The sequence below is a fragment of the Loxodonta africana genome, chromosome 2, assembly GCF_030014295.1.
Source record: "Loxodonta africana isolate mLoxAfr1 chromosome 2, mLoxAfr1.hap2, whole genome shotgun sequence".
Lineage (NCBI taxonomy): Eukaryota > Metazoa > Chordata > Mammalia > Proboscidea > Elephantidae > Loxodonta > Loxodonta africana.
In genome coordinates this window covers 12,492,786-12,505,897 of record NC_087343.1, presented here as the reverse complement: position 1 = coordinate 12,505,897, position 13,112 = coordinate 12,492,786, and the positions used below count along the sequence as shown (strand labels likewise).

General features: G+C 44.2%; 1 protein-coding gene across 1 annotated transcript in view; it reads right to left on the bottom strand.

Annotated features, from left to right (window-relative positions):
* The window catches only part of TERT (telomerase reverse transcriptase), a 55,131-nt gene that overhangs the window by 18,695 nt on the left and 23,324 nt on the right, over positions 1-13,112 (bottom strand). Inside the window, exons 7-9 of the mRNA XM_064270593.1 lie at positions 9,555-9,650; positions 8,479-8,564; positions 1,823-1,936 (exon numbers count right to left, since the gene is read on the bottom strand). Coding sequence (XP_064126663.1) covers positions 1,823-1,936; positions 8,479-8,564; positions 9,555-9,650 — 296 coding nt within the window. The remainder of the gene's footprint in view (positions 1-1,822; positions 1,937-8,478; positions 8,565-9,554; positions 9,651-13,112) is intronic.

Sequence of the window (13,112 nt, the reverse complement as noted above, 5' to 3'; positions counted from 1 at the left end):
ACGGTAGATCCGTGCAATGGAACGTTACTCAGCCATAAAGAGAAATGAAGTGGTGATACACACCACAACATGGATGAAACCTGAACCCAGGCTGAGTGGAACAAGTCAGACACAAACGGACAAACACTGTATGATCCTACTTACAAAAAGTATCCAGGATAGGAAAATGCATAGAGACCAAAGCTTATTAGTGGTTACAAGGGGCTCTGGCAGTGCAAAGATTAAGAGCCTGGCTGCTAACCAAAAGGTCAGCAGTTCTAATCCACCGGCCATTCCTTGGAAACCCTATGGGGCAGTTCTACTCTGTCCTACAGGGTCACTATGAGTCGGGTTTGGGTTTCTGGGTAGGGGCATGTGGGGAGAGGGAAAAGGGGAGTCATTGTTTACGGGATATTGAGTTTCTGTTAAGAGCAATGGAAAGCTCTGGAAATGGGTATCATGATGGTTACACAATCTGCAGAATGTAAATAATGTTACCGAATTGTACACATAAAAGGCTGAAATGGGAAACACTTTGTTACATATATTTCACAATAATTTTTTTTTTTTTCAAAAAGAGGATGCAAAGGAAATAAAACCTGGAGACACCTGAAAGGTGGGGGTGGGGAGACAGTACTGTCCACAACACCTTTTTTCTCTATTTGCCCATTTCTTCAGTAGATTGTGTTATCTTCATAATAAAAAATTCACTGTGGTTAACCAAAGCCTGCTGATAGTACTGTTAGGCGGACCCAATATTTAGGAGCGTCACGGTAACATTGTTAAATTTAGACCCCAATTCAGAGTCTCTGAGCATGAGGCAGGATAGGCGTCGGCCCACTGCCGGCCCTTGTGGGGTGATGGGGAGGACGCTCACAGGGAAGACTCTGTATCAGCCTCATTTTCCCCAAGGATCCTCAACCAATGACTGAGTGTGCTAAAGGAATTTGGTACATTTCTTAAACATTCAATTCGGGCATCGGTCTGTCAGAGGGCCCTTCTTCTCCTTGGTGAGCATCCTCTGAGCGTGCCCAATTGGTGCACCACTGTGGGTCTCACCTTGCATTTAATGCCCAGGGACATGCTGGCCATGCACTTAAAGTCATTTAGAATTCTATTTGCAAGGCCTGCTTTCGAAAGAAGAGGATCGATCATTGTCTGGTTAAGACAAAACATTTGCCTTTGTTGTTTGCTGCCATCGAGTTGGCCTCTAACTCATGGCAGCCCTACGCACAATGGAATAAAATGCTGCTGGGTCCCGTGCCATCCCCCAAATTTGCCGCAGTTCACATCATTGTGATCCATAAGGTTTTCACTGGCTGATTTTTGGAAGTAGATTACCAGGCCTTTCTTCCTAGTCTGTTAGTCCAGAAGCTCCGCTGAAACCTGCTCAGCATCATAGCAACACACCAAGCCTCTACTGACAAGACAGGTGGTGGCTGCACATGAATTGCATTGGCCAGGAATCAAACTCGGGTCTTCCACATGGAAGGCGAGAATTCTACCACTGAACCACCTTATAATGCCTAAAAAAAACCCAATGCTGTCGAATTAATTCTGACTCCTAACGACCTTATAGGATAGAGGGTTTCCAAGGGTCTCCAAGGAGCAGCTAAAAAAAAAAAAAGCAGCTGGTGGATTCAAATTGCCAACCTCTTGGTTAGCAGCAGAGCTGTTAATCACTGCGCCACCAGGGTTCGTTGTAAAATGTCTAACCAAACCCAAACCCAAACCCATTGCTGTCAAGTCAATTCCGACTCATAGAGGATCAGAAATACCAAATGAGTTGAAAGTAAATATACACAAATCCTATCACTCAGGGAGAAACAGGAGGAGCAGCTACCCATCCTCCTGGATTCCAGAAAACAGCTTGTTCTCCATGTCTCCATAGCAGAAGCTACAAAGCAGGGTGGACAGGATGGAGCCCTGCGGGATCCCCTGGCACTGGACGTAGTACCTAGAGAGGGAGGAGCAAGACGCAGAATTAGAAAGACGGCAGACCACGGCGGGCTTTGTATTTATATTACACACAACACGCACGTGTATGTATGCATGTGTAAAGACAGGTAGGTAGATAGACAGATGGTCAACAGTCTTTATCACTGTCAGTAAATACCTACAATACATGCCAAATTACATGCCATATCTGCACACACAATTACATGCCATATCTGCACACACAATCCCCCATTCTTCCCGAAATGGGATCACTGAAGTGGAGACTACTTTGAGTGCCACTCCATCCTTGTATTCTGATTCATGTTGTTGCTGTTATTTGCTGTCAAGTCATCAGAGCAACTTTTACTAATCCTAAAATTTTAAGAAGTTTAAATAAACAACGAGATGTCTGGACTGAAGGAATACGAATCTAGGCTTATTTTTTTGTAATTTATGCCTGCTTAAAGACAGCTCGCCTCACGTGTTAACGGCTACGTGCAAAACACAGACTTTTTGTTGGTTTTACAATGATAACTGAAAAACACTGAAACTGTCCAAACAAACACATGTACAAGGATTTGGGGGTGAGTGGGTACTTTTAAAAAACAGTGACAGCAAAATAATAGCCTGGACTAGACAGAGACCCGCAGAAGGAGCGTGCCTCTCACGTAACCCTTAACGAGTCACCTTTAAGCTCTGGGAGTTAGATTTCCCGCCCATAAAATGGAGCTTTTAACATACTTTAGAGGCGTACTTTAAGTTATTTTTAGGAAACATGGTAGGTTGCCACCTTAAAAATATAATCATTATTTTTAAGTATAAATATCAAATTGATATATAAGATGATTACGGTTTTTAACCCTTTCATTGAAATATAACACGCAGAGACAAGCACACATATTTTAAGAGGCCAGCCAGCTCAGTGAATTATCACACATTGAACGTGCCCATGTAAGCCCACCCAGGTCAAGAAATGGAAGATAACTCTTAGCTTTTAGAGCTGTACAAATTTTGAAAATGCTTCCTTTAAGTAATTTTTGTTGTTGAGAATATACACAGCAGAACATACACCAACTCAACAATTTCTACATGTCCAAGTCAGTGACATTACATTCTTCAAGTTGATGCATTCGCACCCTCCTTTTCTGAGTTGTTCTTCCCTCGTTAACATCAACTCACTGTTCCCTAAGTTTCCTTTCTAATCTTTCAAGTGCTGTTGTCAACTTGATCCCATATAGATAGATCTTGAAAGAGCACAAATGCTCAAGGCAGTTCAGCCAATCTATTGTTTGATTTTAAGAAGGCTTCAGGGGATATTTTTGGTTTAAGGTTTAAAGATTATCTCAGGGCAATAGTTTCTGGGGTTCATCCAACCTCCATGGCTCCAGAAAGTCTAGGGTCCATGAGAATTTGAAATTCTGGTCTGCATTTTCTCTCTTTTGATCAGGATTCTTCTATAGAATCTTTGATCAAAATGTTCAGTACTGATAGCCAGGCACCACCCAGTTCTTCTGGACTCATGACAAAGGAAGTAGTTGTTCATGGAGGCAATTAGCCACGCATTCCATTTCCTCCTCCTATTCCTCTTTCCTCTGTTGCTCCAGGTGGATAGAGACCAACTGTTGTGCCCTGGATGGCCACTTACAAGCTCTTAAGATTCCAGGCACTACACATTAAACCAGGAGGTAGAACAGAAGCACTAAATACGGTATTAGGCCAACTAACTGGAATGTCCCATGAAACCATGACCCTACACCTCCAAACCAAGGAATCAAACACCATGAGGTTTTTAGTTGTATACAAGCAGCCTCAGCAGCTACTTTTTTGTTGTTGTTTTTGTAAATATATCACACAACTTTTTTCGAATCAACGTTTTACAGGTGTATAACTTATTGACAGTAATCAGATGTGTAACCGTATCCTTAATCAACGCAATTTTTCCATCACTGTAAACCAAAACTCAGTGCTCCATAAGCAATAGCCTCCTTTTTCTCCTCCCTCCTGGCCCTGGTAAAACCCTGGTGGTGTAGTGGTTAAGTGCTATGGCTGCTAACCAAAAGGTCGGCAGTTCGAGTCCACCAGGCACTCCTTGGAAACTCTATGGGGCAGTTCTACTCTGTCCTATAGGGTCAACTATGAGTTGGAATCAACTCAACGGCAATGGGTTTTTTTTTTTTTGGTCCTGGCCCTGGTAACCACTAATAAACCGGATCTCTATATATCTTACTGTCCATATCTTTTTGTGGAGCCCTGGTGCCGCAGTGGTTAAGAGCTCAGCAGATAATCAAAAGATTGGCAGTTCAAATCTATCAGCAGCTCTTTGGAAACCCTATGGGGCAGTTCTGCTCTGCTCTATAGGGTCACTGTGAGTCAGAATCAACTCAATAGCAATGAGTTTTTTTTTTTTTTTTTGGTTTTATCTTTTTATATAAGGGAGGCCATATAATATTTGTCCTTTTCTGATTGACTTATTTCACTTAGCATGTCTTCAAGCTCCATCTATAGCATGTATAAAGACTTCACATCTCTCCCTGGCTGTGTAGTATTTCACCGTATGTATGAACCATATTTTGCGTGTTTACTCATCTGTTGATGGACATTTAGGTTGTTTCCACCTTTTGGCTACATTGTGAATAGTGTTGCAATGAACACTGGTGTACAAGTATGTGTCTGAGTCTCTGCTTTCAAGTCTTTTGGGTATATACCTAGGAACAGAATTGCTGGGTCATATGGAGCCCTGGTGATGTAGTGGTTAAGAGCTCGGCTGCTAACCAAAAGGTCCGCAGTTCAAATCCACCAGCAGCTCCTTGGAAACCCTGTGGGACAGTTCTACCCTGTCCTATAGGATTGCTATGAGTCAGGCTGACTCAACGGCACCTAACAACAGTAACAATGGTAGTTCTATTTGTAGTTTTTTGAGGAACCTCCACACTGTTTTCCACAATATCTGTACCATTTTGCATTCCCACCAGAAATGGATAAGCGTTCTGATTTCCCCACATCCTTATCAACATTTGTTTTTCTTTTTTAATCTTCACCATCCTAGTGGAAATGAAATGGTATCTGATTGTGATTTTGACTTGCATCTTTCTGATGGCTAATGACAATGAGCATCTTTTCATGTGGCTGGTGGCCATTTGAATGTCCTCTTTGTTGAAATGTCTATTCAAGTCTTTTTCCCATTTTTTTGATTGGGTGACCTTTCTTTTTGTTGTTGTCAAAGTTTTATATATTTTTTGGTTATTAGATTCTTATCAGATATATGGTTTCTGAAGGATTGTCCAGTTGGTAGCTTATCTTTTCACTTTTTTGATAAACTCTTTTAATGAACAGTTTTTAATTTTTATGAGATTCCATTTCTCTATTTTGTCTTTTGCTGTTCGTGCTTTTGTTAGTAGATAATCCATTGTTAAATGCTGGAGCCCTGGTGGTGCAGTGGTTAAAGCACTCAGCTTCAAACCAAAAGGTCGGTGGTTCAAACCCACCAGCCGCTCTGTGGAAGAAAGATGTGGCAGTCTGCTTCAGTAAAGATTTACAGCCTTGGAAACTCTATGGGGTCACTATGAGTTGGAATCGACTCAATGTCAGCGGGTTTTATTGTTAAAAGCTAGGCCTGCATTATGGATTGAACTGTGTCCCCCAAAGATTTGTGTCAACTTGGCTAGTCCATGATTCCCAGTATTGTGTCTGTCCACCATTTTGTCATCCGACGTGACTTTCCTATATGTTGTAAATCCTACCTCTGTGATGTTAATGAGGTGATATTAGTGGCAGCTATGTTAAGGAGGCAGGATTCAATCTACAAGATTAGGTTGTGCTTTCGGTCAATCTCTTTTGAGATATAAAAGAGAGAGGCAAGCAGAGAGACATGGGGAACCTCATACCATCAATAAACAAGAACCAAGAGAATAGCGAGTCCTTTGGACCTGGGGTCCCTGTGCTGAGAAGCTCCTTGACCAGGGAAGATAGATGACAAGGACCTTCCCCCAGAGCTGACAGAGACAGAAAGCCTCCCCCTGGAGCTGGCACCCTGAATTCAGACTTCTAGAAAATAAACTTCTTTTTGTTAAAGCCATCCACTTGTGGTATTTCTATTATAGCAACACTAGATGACTAAGACAGCCAGACAGTATTGCCCCTGCATTTTCTTTTAAAAATTTTATGGTTTTAGTTTTCACATTTAGGTCTTTAATCCATTTAGAATTTGTTTTTGTGTATGGTGTGAGGCATGGATCCTGTTTCGTTTTGGAAAATGCTTTCTTTTTATACAGGGGCCCAACTGGACGCTGGTGGGAACATGAGCTTCGGGTCTGTCCGTGTCACACGGTGGAGCTCTGATGATAGGGCCGAGCCGTTCCCCCGCACATCTAAGCAAGTTGCGACGTGGTGTGGGTCAAGACTGACGGCATTCCGCATGGTCTTTGCACACTGCAGGATCCATTTTTATAGACTGCAAAGCCAGGCAGAGAAGTCTCTGTAGCAGTGCGTCTGCAGAAGGAGAAACAGAATGGGCAGTGGGAGGGGGGTCACAGGCAGAGCTTTTTCAATGAGAAGAAAGTTCTCTCTTGACCAGGTGCCGTTTGCACACATACTCAGGCGTGTGTCCTTTGTGAAAATTTCCTGTACAGCGCACTGTGATCTGTGCTCTCTCAATATATACATTATATTTCATTAAAAGCTTCCAAGAAATTGGTGCAGAGTATTGTCTGATGGGAACAGTTCACGTTCACCCGACCTTCGATGACCTTTGGCATGGCCCCACAATCCCTCCAAATCCCCTGCTGCCATCAGAAACACTGACATTACAAACTGGAGCCCCAGTGAGGCTCTTGCCCAAGGAAGGGTTTGGGTTTGCTTGCATGGTGTTTAAAAATTACCTGACAGTGTTTAAATGGCAAAGGACTTCACATAACCCCAGGACGCCCAGCTACTATTAAACGGTGGATGTTCCCTCAGCCTTGGACCCTCACACCCTTGAGGCTAAGGTCTGCCGCAGTGAGCCAGGGTGCTCCAACCCTGCAGCTGCAGCTCTGAGGCCATCTGCAGTCAGCGGGGCTCACACCATTGCAATCCTGGGGCTCGACCCACCCTGCCTGGCCAGCACCGGCCCCACAGGAAGGAGCAGGCTATGGGGAAAGCACTCTGCTTTACAGATGGGAAATCTCCATCAGAGATAACAGTGTGAGCCCATGCCTCAGGCTACAGACAGAGACAGGATGAAAACCAGATAACAAAGCTTTGAAGAATAAAACCTTGAGAAAAGTACCTCTAGGAATAAAAATTGGATAAAAGTACTTTTTTATAAGCTAAAGTAAAAATAAATCTGAGATTCAGCCATAGTAATAATAGGACAGGGGTCCCCGAGTGGTGAAAATGGTTAAGCCCTCAACTATGGCCGAAAGGTTGGTGGTTCAAGCCCATCCAGAGATGCCACAAAAGACAGGCCTGGCGATCTGCTTCTGAAAGGTCACAGCCCTGAAAACCCTGTGGAGCAGTCCTACTCTGCACACATGGGGTCGTCATGAGTCAGAATTGACTTAATGGCAATCAACAACAACAAAGTAACAGGGCACTTGCAACCCAAATGAAAACCCTAGTGCCGTAGTAGTTAAGCGCTATGGCTGCTAACCAAAAGGTTGGCGGTTCACATCTACCAGTGCTTCCTTGGAAACCCTACGGGGCAGTTCTACTCTGTTCTATAGAGTTGCTATGAGTTGGAATCAACTCGATGGCAACAGGTTTGGTTTTTTGGTTTTTTACAAGCCAAATGCTAAAACACTCAACTGTGTCTCTGAGACAGAACACTAGATATCACGCTCTCATGCAGGTTTAATCAATCACGAGGCTGCTCCCGAGGAACGGATCTGAATTCCTGTTTTCCCTCTTCCGATGTCTGGCAGACTCCCGGTCTGCATCAGAGGCAGCCCCCTGAGCCAGGGCTCCCGGGTTTACTTGAGTCTACGGAGGCCTAGAGCTCTGCTGCAGGAGATGAGGACGGAAACCCAGGGGTGCCAAGCAGAAGGGAGTCCCGGGTGGTGCAAACGGCTAACATGTTTGGCTGCTAATTGGAAGGCCGGAGGTTTGAACCCACTCATCGGCTCTGTGGGAGAAAGACCTGGTGATCTGCTCCTGTAAAGATTACATCCTAGGAAACTCAATGGGGACATCTCTACTCTGGAGCACATGGGGCTGGTATGAGTCAAAATCAACTCAGTGGCATCTAACGACAACAAGGACCAAGAAGGGAGTCCCTGGGTAGTGCAAACAGTTAACGGGCTTGGCTACTAACTAGAAGTTTGTAGGTTGGCATCTACCCACACGTGCCTCAAAGGCCTGGGAATCTACTTCTTAAAAATTAGCCACTGCAGACCCTACAGAGTGCCGTTCTACTCTGACACACGTGGGGTTGCCATGAGTCGGAATCGACTCAGCAACTGGTTTGTTGGTTTTTTTATGAAAGGGAAGAGGGAGCAGGAGAGGATGACAGGCAGGAGAAGGTGAGAGGACAGAGCAGAGGTGGACAGAGACGACCAGGGAGACGGCAGACAACCACCCACTCACTTGCCCCGGATCTTTATGACATTGTTGTGCACCAAGTGCAGGAAGAAATCGAAAAGGCTGCTGGCGGGCTCATTTAAGGAGGAGCTCTGAAAGGCAAACAGGAAGCACATGAGCTGGTGAGCAGGGCGGGGGATGATAGGAGACCCAACGCAGGCTGCATGCCACCACCCACCTGGCCAGACACCTGACATCCTTTTTCAGGTCAGTGTTCTCACTGTAAATGAGGGGCTGGGTGAGAATCCAGGGTCACAGACCAGCAGCCCGGTACAGAATCTGGCTGCAGACAGACAGGTGTGTGCACACAGTTTGTGCAATGCTAAGTGTCACCTTTGGGTCGCTCATGCTTTCCAGCTGGGCTCAGGCTTGCGGCGCCCTGGACTGCCCACACCATACTCCACGGTCCCACTCAGATAGTTCCCAGGGCTCCACCCACTCCAACACCCTGGGTAGCCCAAAGGAAATCAGTGGAGAAGTCTTCCAGCACCATTGAGTGCCCCTTAAAGCTGAAATGACCAATAAACAAAGCTTCTGCAAAAAGCCCCAGAGCTGTAGCGAGCCGTCCCACTCACTGACAGCCTGCAGGCTTGGGGGATGGTCTCTGCTCATGAGAGTCACAGATAGATTTATGTTTGATGCTTTGACTCCAGGTGATCTACAGGTCAAATCCAACTTGTCTGCCTTAAAGGAGGGGACAAGTTTTCTTTTGGCCTCAAGATCAACACCAAGGGAGAATGCCTCTCCAGCAAAGCATCAGTGAAGCAACTGGAGGGCAACAGAGGACTGGACTTGGCCAAAAAATGAGAGAAAATTTGGCTAAAAGCCAGAGGCACATTTCCACCTGAAGCAGCCACTTTAAGTGGCTCTACTGGGGGGATTCCTCTAGTAAAGGAGAACGGTGTATGTGACTGCCACGTCACAGCCTGCTCCTCCTCCCTTCATTCGACAGAGCAAGAGAATCCACTCTGGGGCCCACGCCAGACAGCATGCAAGCAAGACACTCACCCTCACAGCATACACCAACCCACTAGAAAACCCACTTCCAACTCCCCACCCAACAGAGGTAGTGCTCTGGGGACCTGCTCGATGACAACGGCATTCTTCAGGGAACTTGTCTCCTGCAAATGCTCCACGAACTGTTTCATGTAAGGCAGGAGGTCTGCTAAGGTGGAGACCTGCTGGCAAAGAAGGAAAAAGGGAATTAAACACAGAATGACCATAACCAAAAACCCATTGCTATCATGTTGATTCTTACTCATAGAGACCCTACAGGACAGAGAAGAACTGCCCATTTAGGTTTCCAAGGAGCACCTGGTGGATTTGAACTGCCAAACTTTTGGTTAGCAGCTGTAGCTCTTAACCACTATGCCACCAGGGTTTCCTGATCATAGGACCTAGCAATTCCACTCCTTGGTATACGCTCACAAGGTCTAAAAGCAGGGTGCAAATACTACTCACAGTAGCCAAAAGGTGTAAGCAACCAAAGTGTCCACCAACAGATGAATGGACACACAAACATGATACAATGATACAATTAAATATATTACTCAGCCATAAAGAGAAAGGAAATTTTGATATTCTGATACATGCCACAATATGAATACATCTTGAATACACGATGCAGAGAAAAATAAGTCAGATACAAAAGGACAAATATTGTATAACCCCACTTGTATGAAATATCCAGAATAGGCAAATGCATAGAGGCCAAAATTTATTAATGGTTACCAGGGGTGGGAGGGAGGAAGAAGGAGGCAGCCATTGCTTAGGGGACACTGAGCTTCTTAAGGTGATGAAAAATTTGCACAACATGATGAGTATATTGAAAAAAACAAACCTAAACCCACTGCTGTCGAATCAATTCTGACTCACAGCAACCCAATAGGACAGGGTAGAACTGCACCACAAGGCTTCCAAGGAGCAGCTGGTGGGTTCAAACCGCCAACCTTTTTGGTTAGCAGCTGAGCTTTTAATGCCACCAAACTGCACACATAAAAACAGATGAAATTGCAAATGTTTTGTCACATATATCTTACCACAATTAGAAGAAGAAAACTGTAAGCAAAAACTAAGAAAGGAGAGAGGGGAGCATGAGACATGGGGGTGTCCTTTATCCCAGACCCTGGATGCTGGGTCCCTCAGTCCTTCTGACCATGAATGCCAAGTGAACTCATCTCACAATAGAAGACTAAGTCAGACCAACAGAGTGAACCCTTCTGTGCAGCTTTTATTTGGGGAAATGAGAATAAAGGCACTCGGGGAACAAGTGCTACAGACACAGGTGACTCCTGGTCTAGCCTTGGCGGCTCACCTATCATCACACTCTTCTTGTTTTAGGTGCCATTGAGGCAGCTCCAACCCATGGTGACCTATGTATAACAGATGAAAAGCTTGCCTTGTCCTATGTCATCTTCATAATCATTGGCATGTTTGAGCCCATTGTTGTGGCTATTGGGTCATTCCATCTCATGGAGGGTTTCTCTCGTTTTTGCTGACCCTCCAACTTTACCATACAGGATGTGCTTTTCTAGTGATTGGTCTTTCCTGATGACATGTCCAAAGCAAGCAAGATGAAGTCTTGCCATCCTTGCTTCTAAGGAGCATTCTGGTTGCATTTCTTCTGAGATGAATATAATCAGACTAACCTCCCTCAAGACAGCCATAAGCACCAGATAAAATGCAGACTGCAGTGGCTTGAAGATGCTGGAAAGTCACAAAGCAGGAGGGCTTCATGGCCTCAATCCCCGCAGGAAGAGCACAGAGGTGCACCCACCAGCCCTGATTTCTCCCCAAGCCACTTTCTAATCCCGATGTGGGTAGCTGGAGCCTGAGGCTGAGACGCAGGCAGCCACAGGCTGAAAAGAAAGTCAGGTCCAGGGCTACAAAGCACCTGGGAGAGATGGGCAAGGGCCTGGAGGCAAGGAGACTTCAGAGAAATAGTCCACAAATTCTGCATGCAATCTCTTCTCAAGTACTTGGCCAGATCTAAGCTTCAGGTACTCAAGGGGAACTCTGGGACCCCAGCAGGAACCTGCAGCTAGAGGTAAAGAGCTGAGCATGGTCTTAGCAAGCGTGTGGTGCTGGGGAGGATGGAGTGACACTTAAGCCTCACCAGGGTAGAGGGTACTGGAAAACACACCTGCCTTCAAATGAGACCACAGAGGGGCATACCTCAGGGGAAAGGCCACACCCCAAGGGGAAGGGGCAAACAGAAACAGAATGGCCCTACACAGTCCAATAAGTCCCTGGGTAGCACAAACGGTTTGCCCTCAACTAAGAGTTGGCAGTTCAAACCTACCCAGCAGTGTTGTGATCTGAAAGAAAGGCCTGGTGATCTGTTTCTTTAAAGACTGCACCCAAGAAAACCCTACGGAATAGTTCTTCTCTGTAACACATGGGGTGGCCATGAGTCAGAACTAACTCGAAGGTAACGGGTTTTCCGACACAGTCTAAAACCAACCTTCACAGGCTCAAGGTCATTGCCACTACTCCAAGTACCAGGAAACAAAACAAAAATCGAACCTTAATCTTCTTTGGAGGAAGATAATGTTATGAAAACTTACATTTTTTTAATTTATTTATAAATTTTAGATCTAATGAAAAAATAACAAGACATGCCAAAAAAAAAGTCCAATGACCAATAACAGAGAGTAATTCCAGAAACCTGAATCTATGAAAAAAATTTAAATACAATTTCTAAGACTGAAAAATTTTATCAGTTTTTTATCAGTTGCCTCCAAGTTGATTCTGATGCATAGCAGCCCCATTTGTGTCATAGTAGAACTGTGCTCCACTGAGTTTTCAGTGGCTGATTTTTTGGAAGTAGATCACCAGGCCTTTCTCCCAAGGTGCCTCTGGGTGGACTAGAACCAGAAACCTTTCAGTTACCAGACAAAAGCTTAATTGTATGTACCACTCAGGGACTCCAGGACTGAAAACGGGATAGGTGAAATTAAGAATTCATTAAATAGAATTTAATAGATGATTAGAGACAGCAAAAGAGAAGATTAGGAAACTGGAAGATGGATCTGCAGAAAATGTTCAGATTTAAGCAGAAAGGGAAAAAAAGGTTAAAAATACCAAAGAGATTTTAGGAAGATGGCAAAGGCAGTGCAAGCACAGTTTTGGGGTCTTCCCGAATTGCCCGAAATCTACAAAAAAACAAACAAAAAAAACCCTCTTTACTGGTGAATTGAGGGAGAATAATATCAATTTTATACAAACTCTCCCGAAGAATGGAAAATAGGAAACATTTCCCAATTCACTTTATTTTAAGGCCAGCAAAGCCTTGATACTCAAACCTAACAAAGAATTACAAGAAAGGAAAATGACAGGCCAATATCTCTTCTAAACATAGATGTAAAAATATTTTTTTTAAAAAACTAGCAAATCAAATCATATTAACAAAAATTATGAACGAGTAGGGTTTATTCCTGCAATGCAAGGTAGGTTTAATATTGAAAAATCAATGTAATTCACCACATTAATAGAATAAAGGAAGAAAAAACATCTCCCTTCAAAAGATGCAGAAAAACTATTTGATAAAATTCAACAACAGTTCACAATGAAACTTCTCAATAAACTCAGAAATAAGAGGAAGTTTTCATAATTAGATAAAAGGTACCCACAAAAAATCT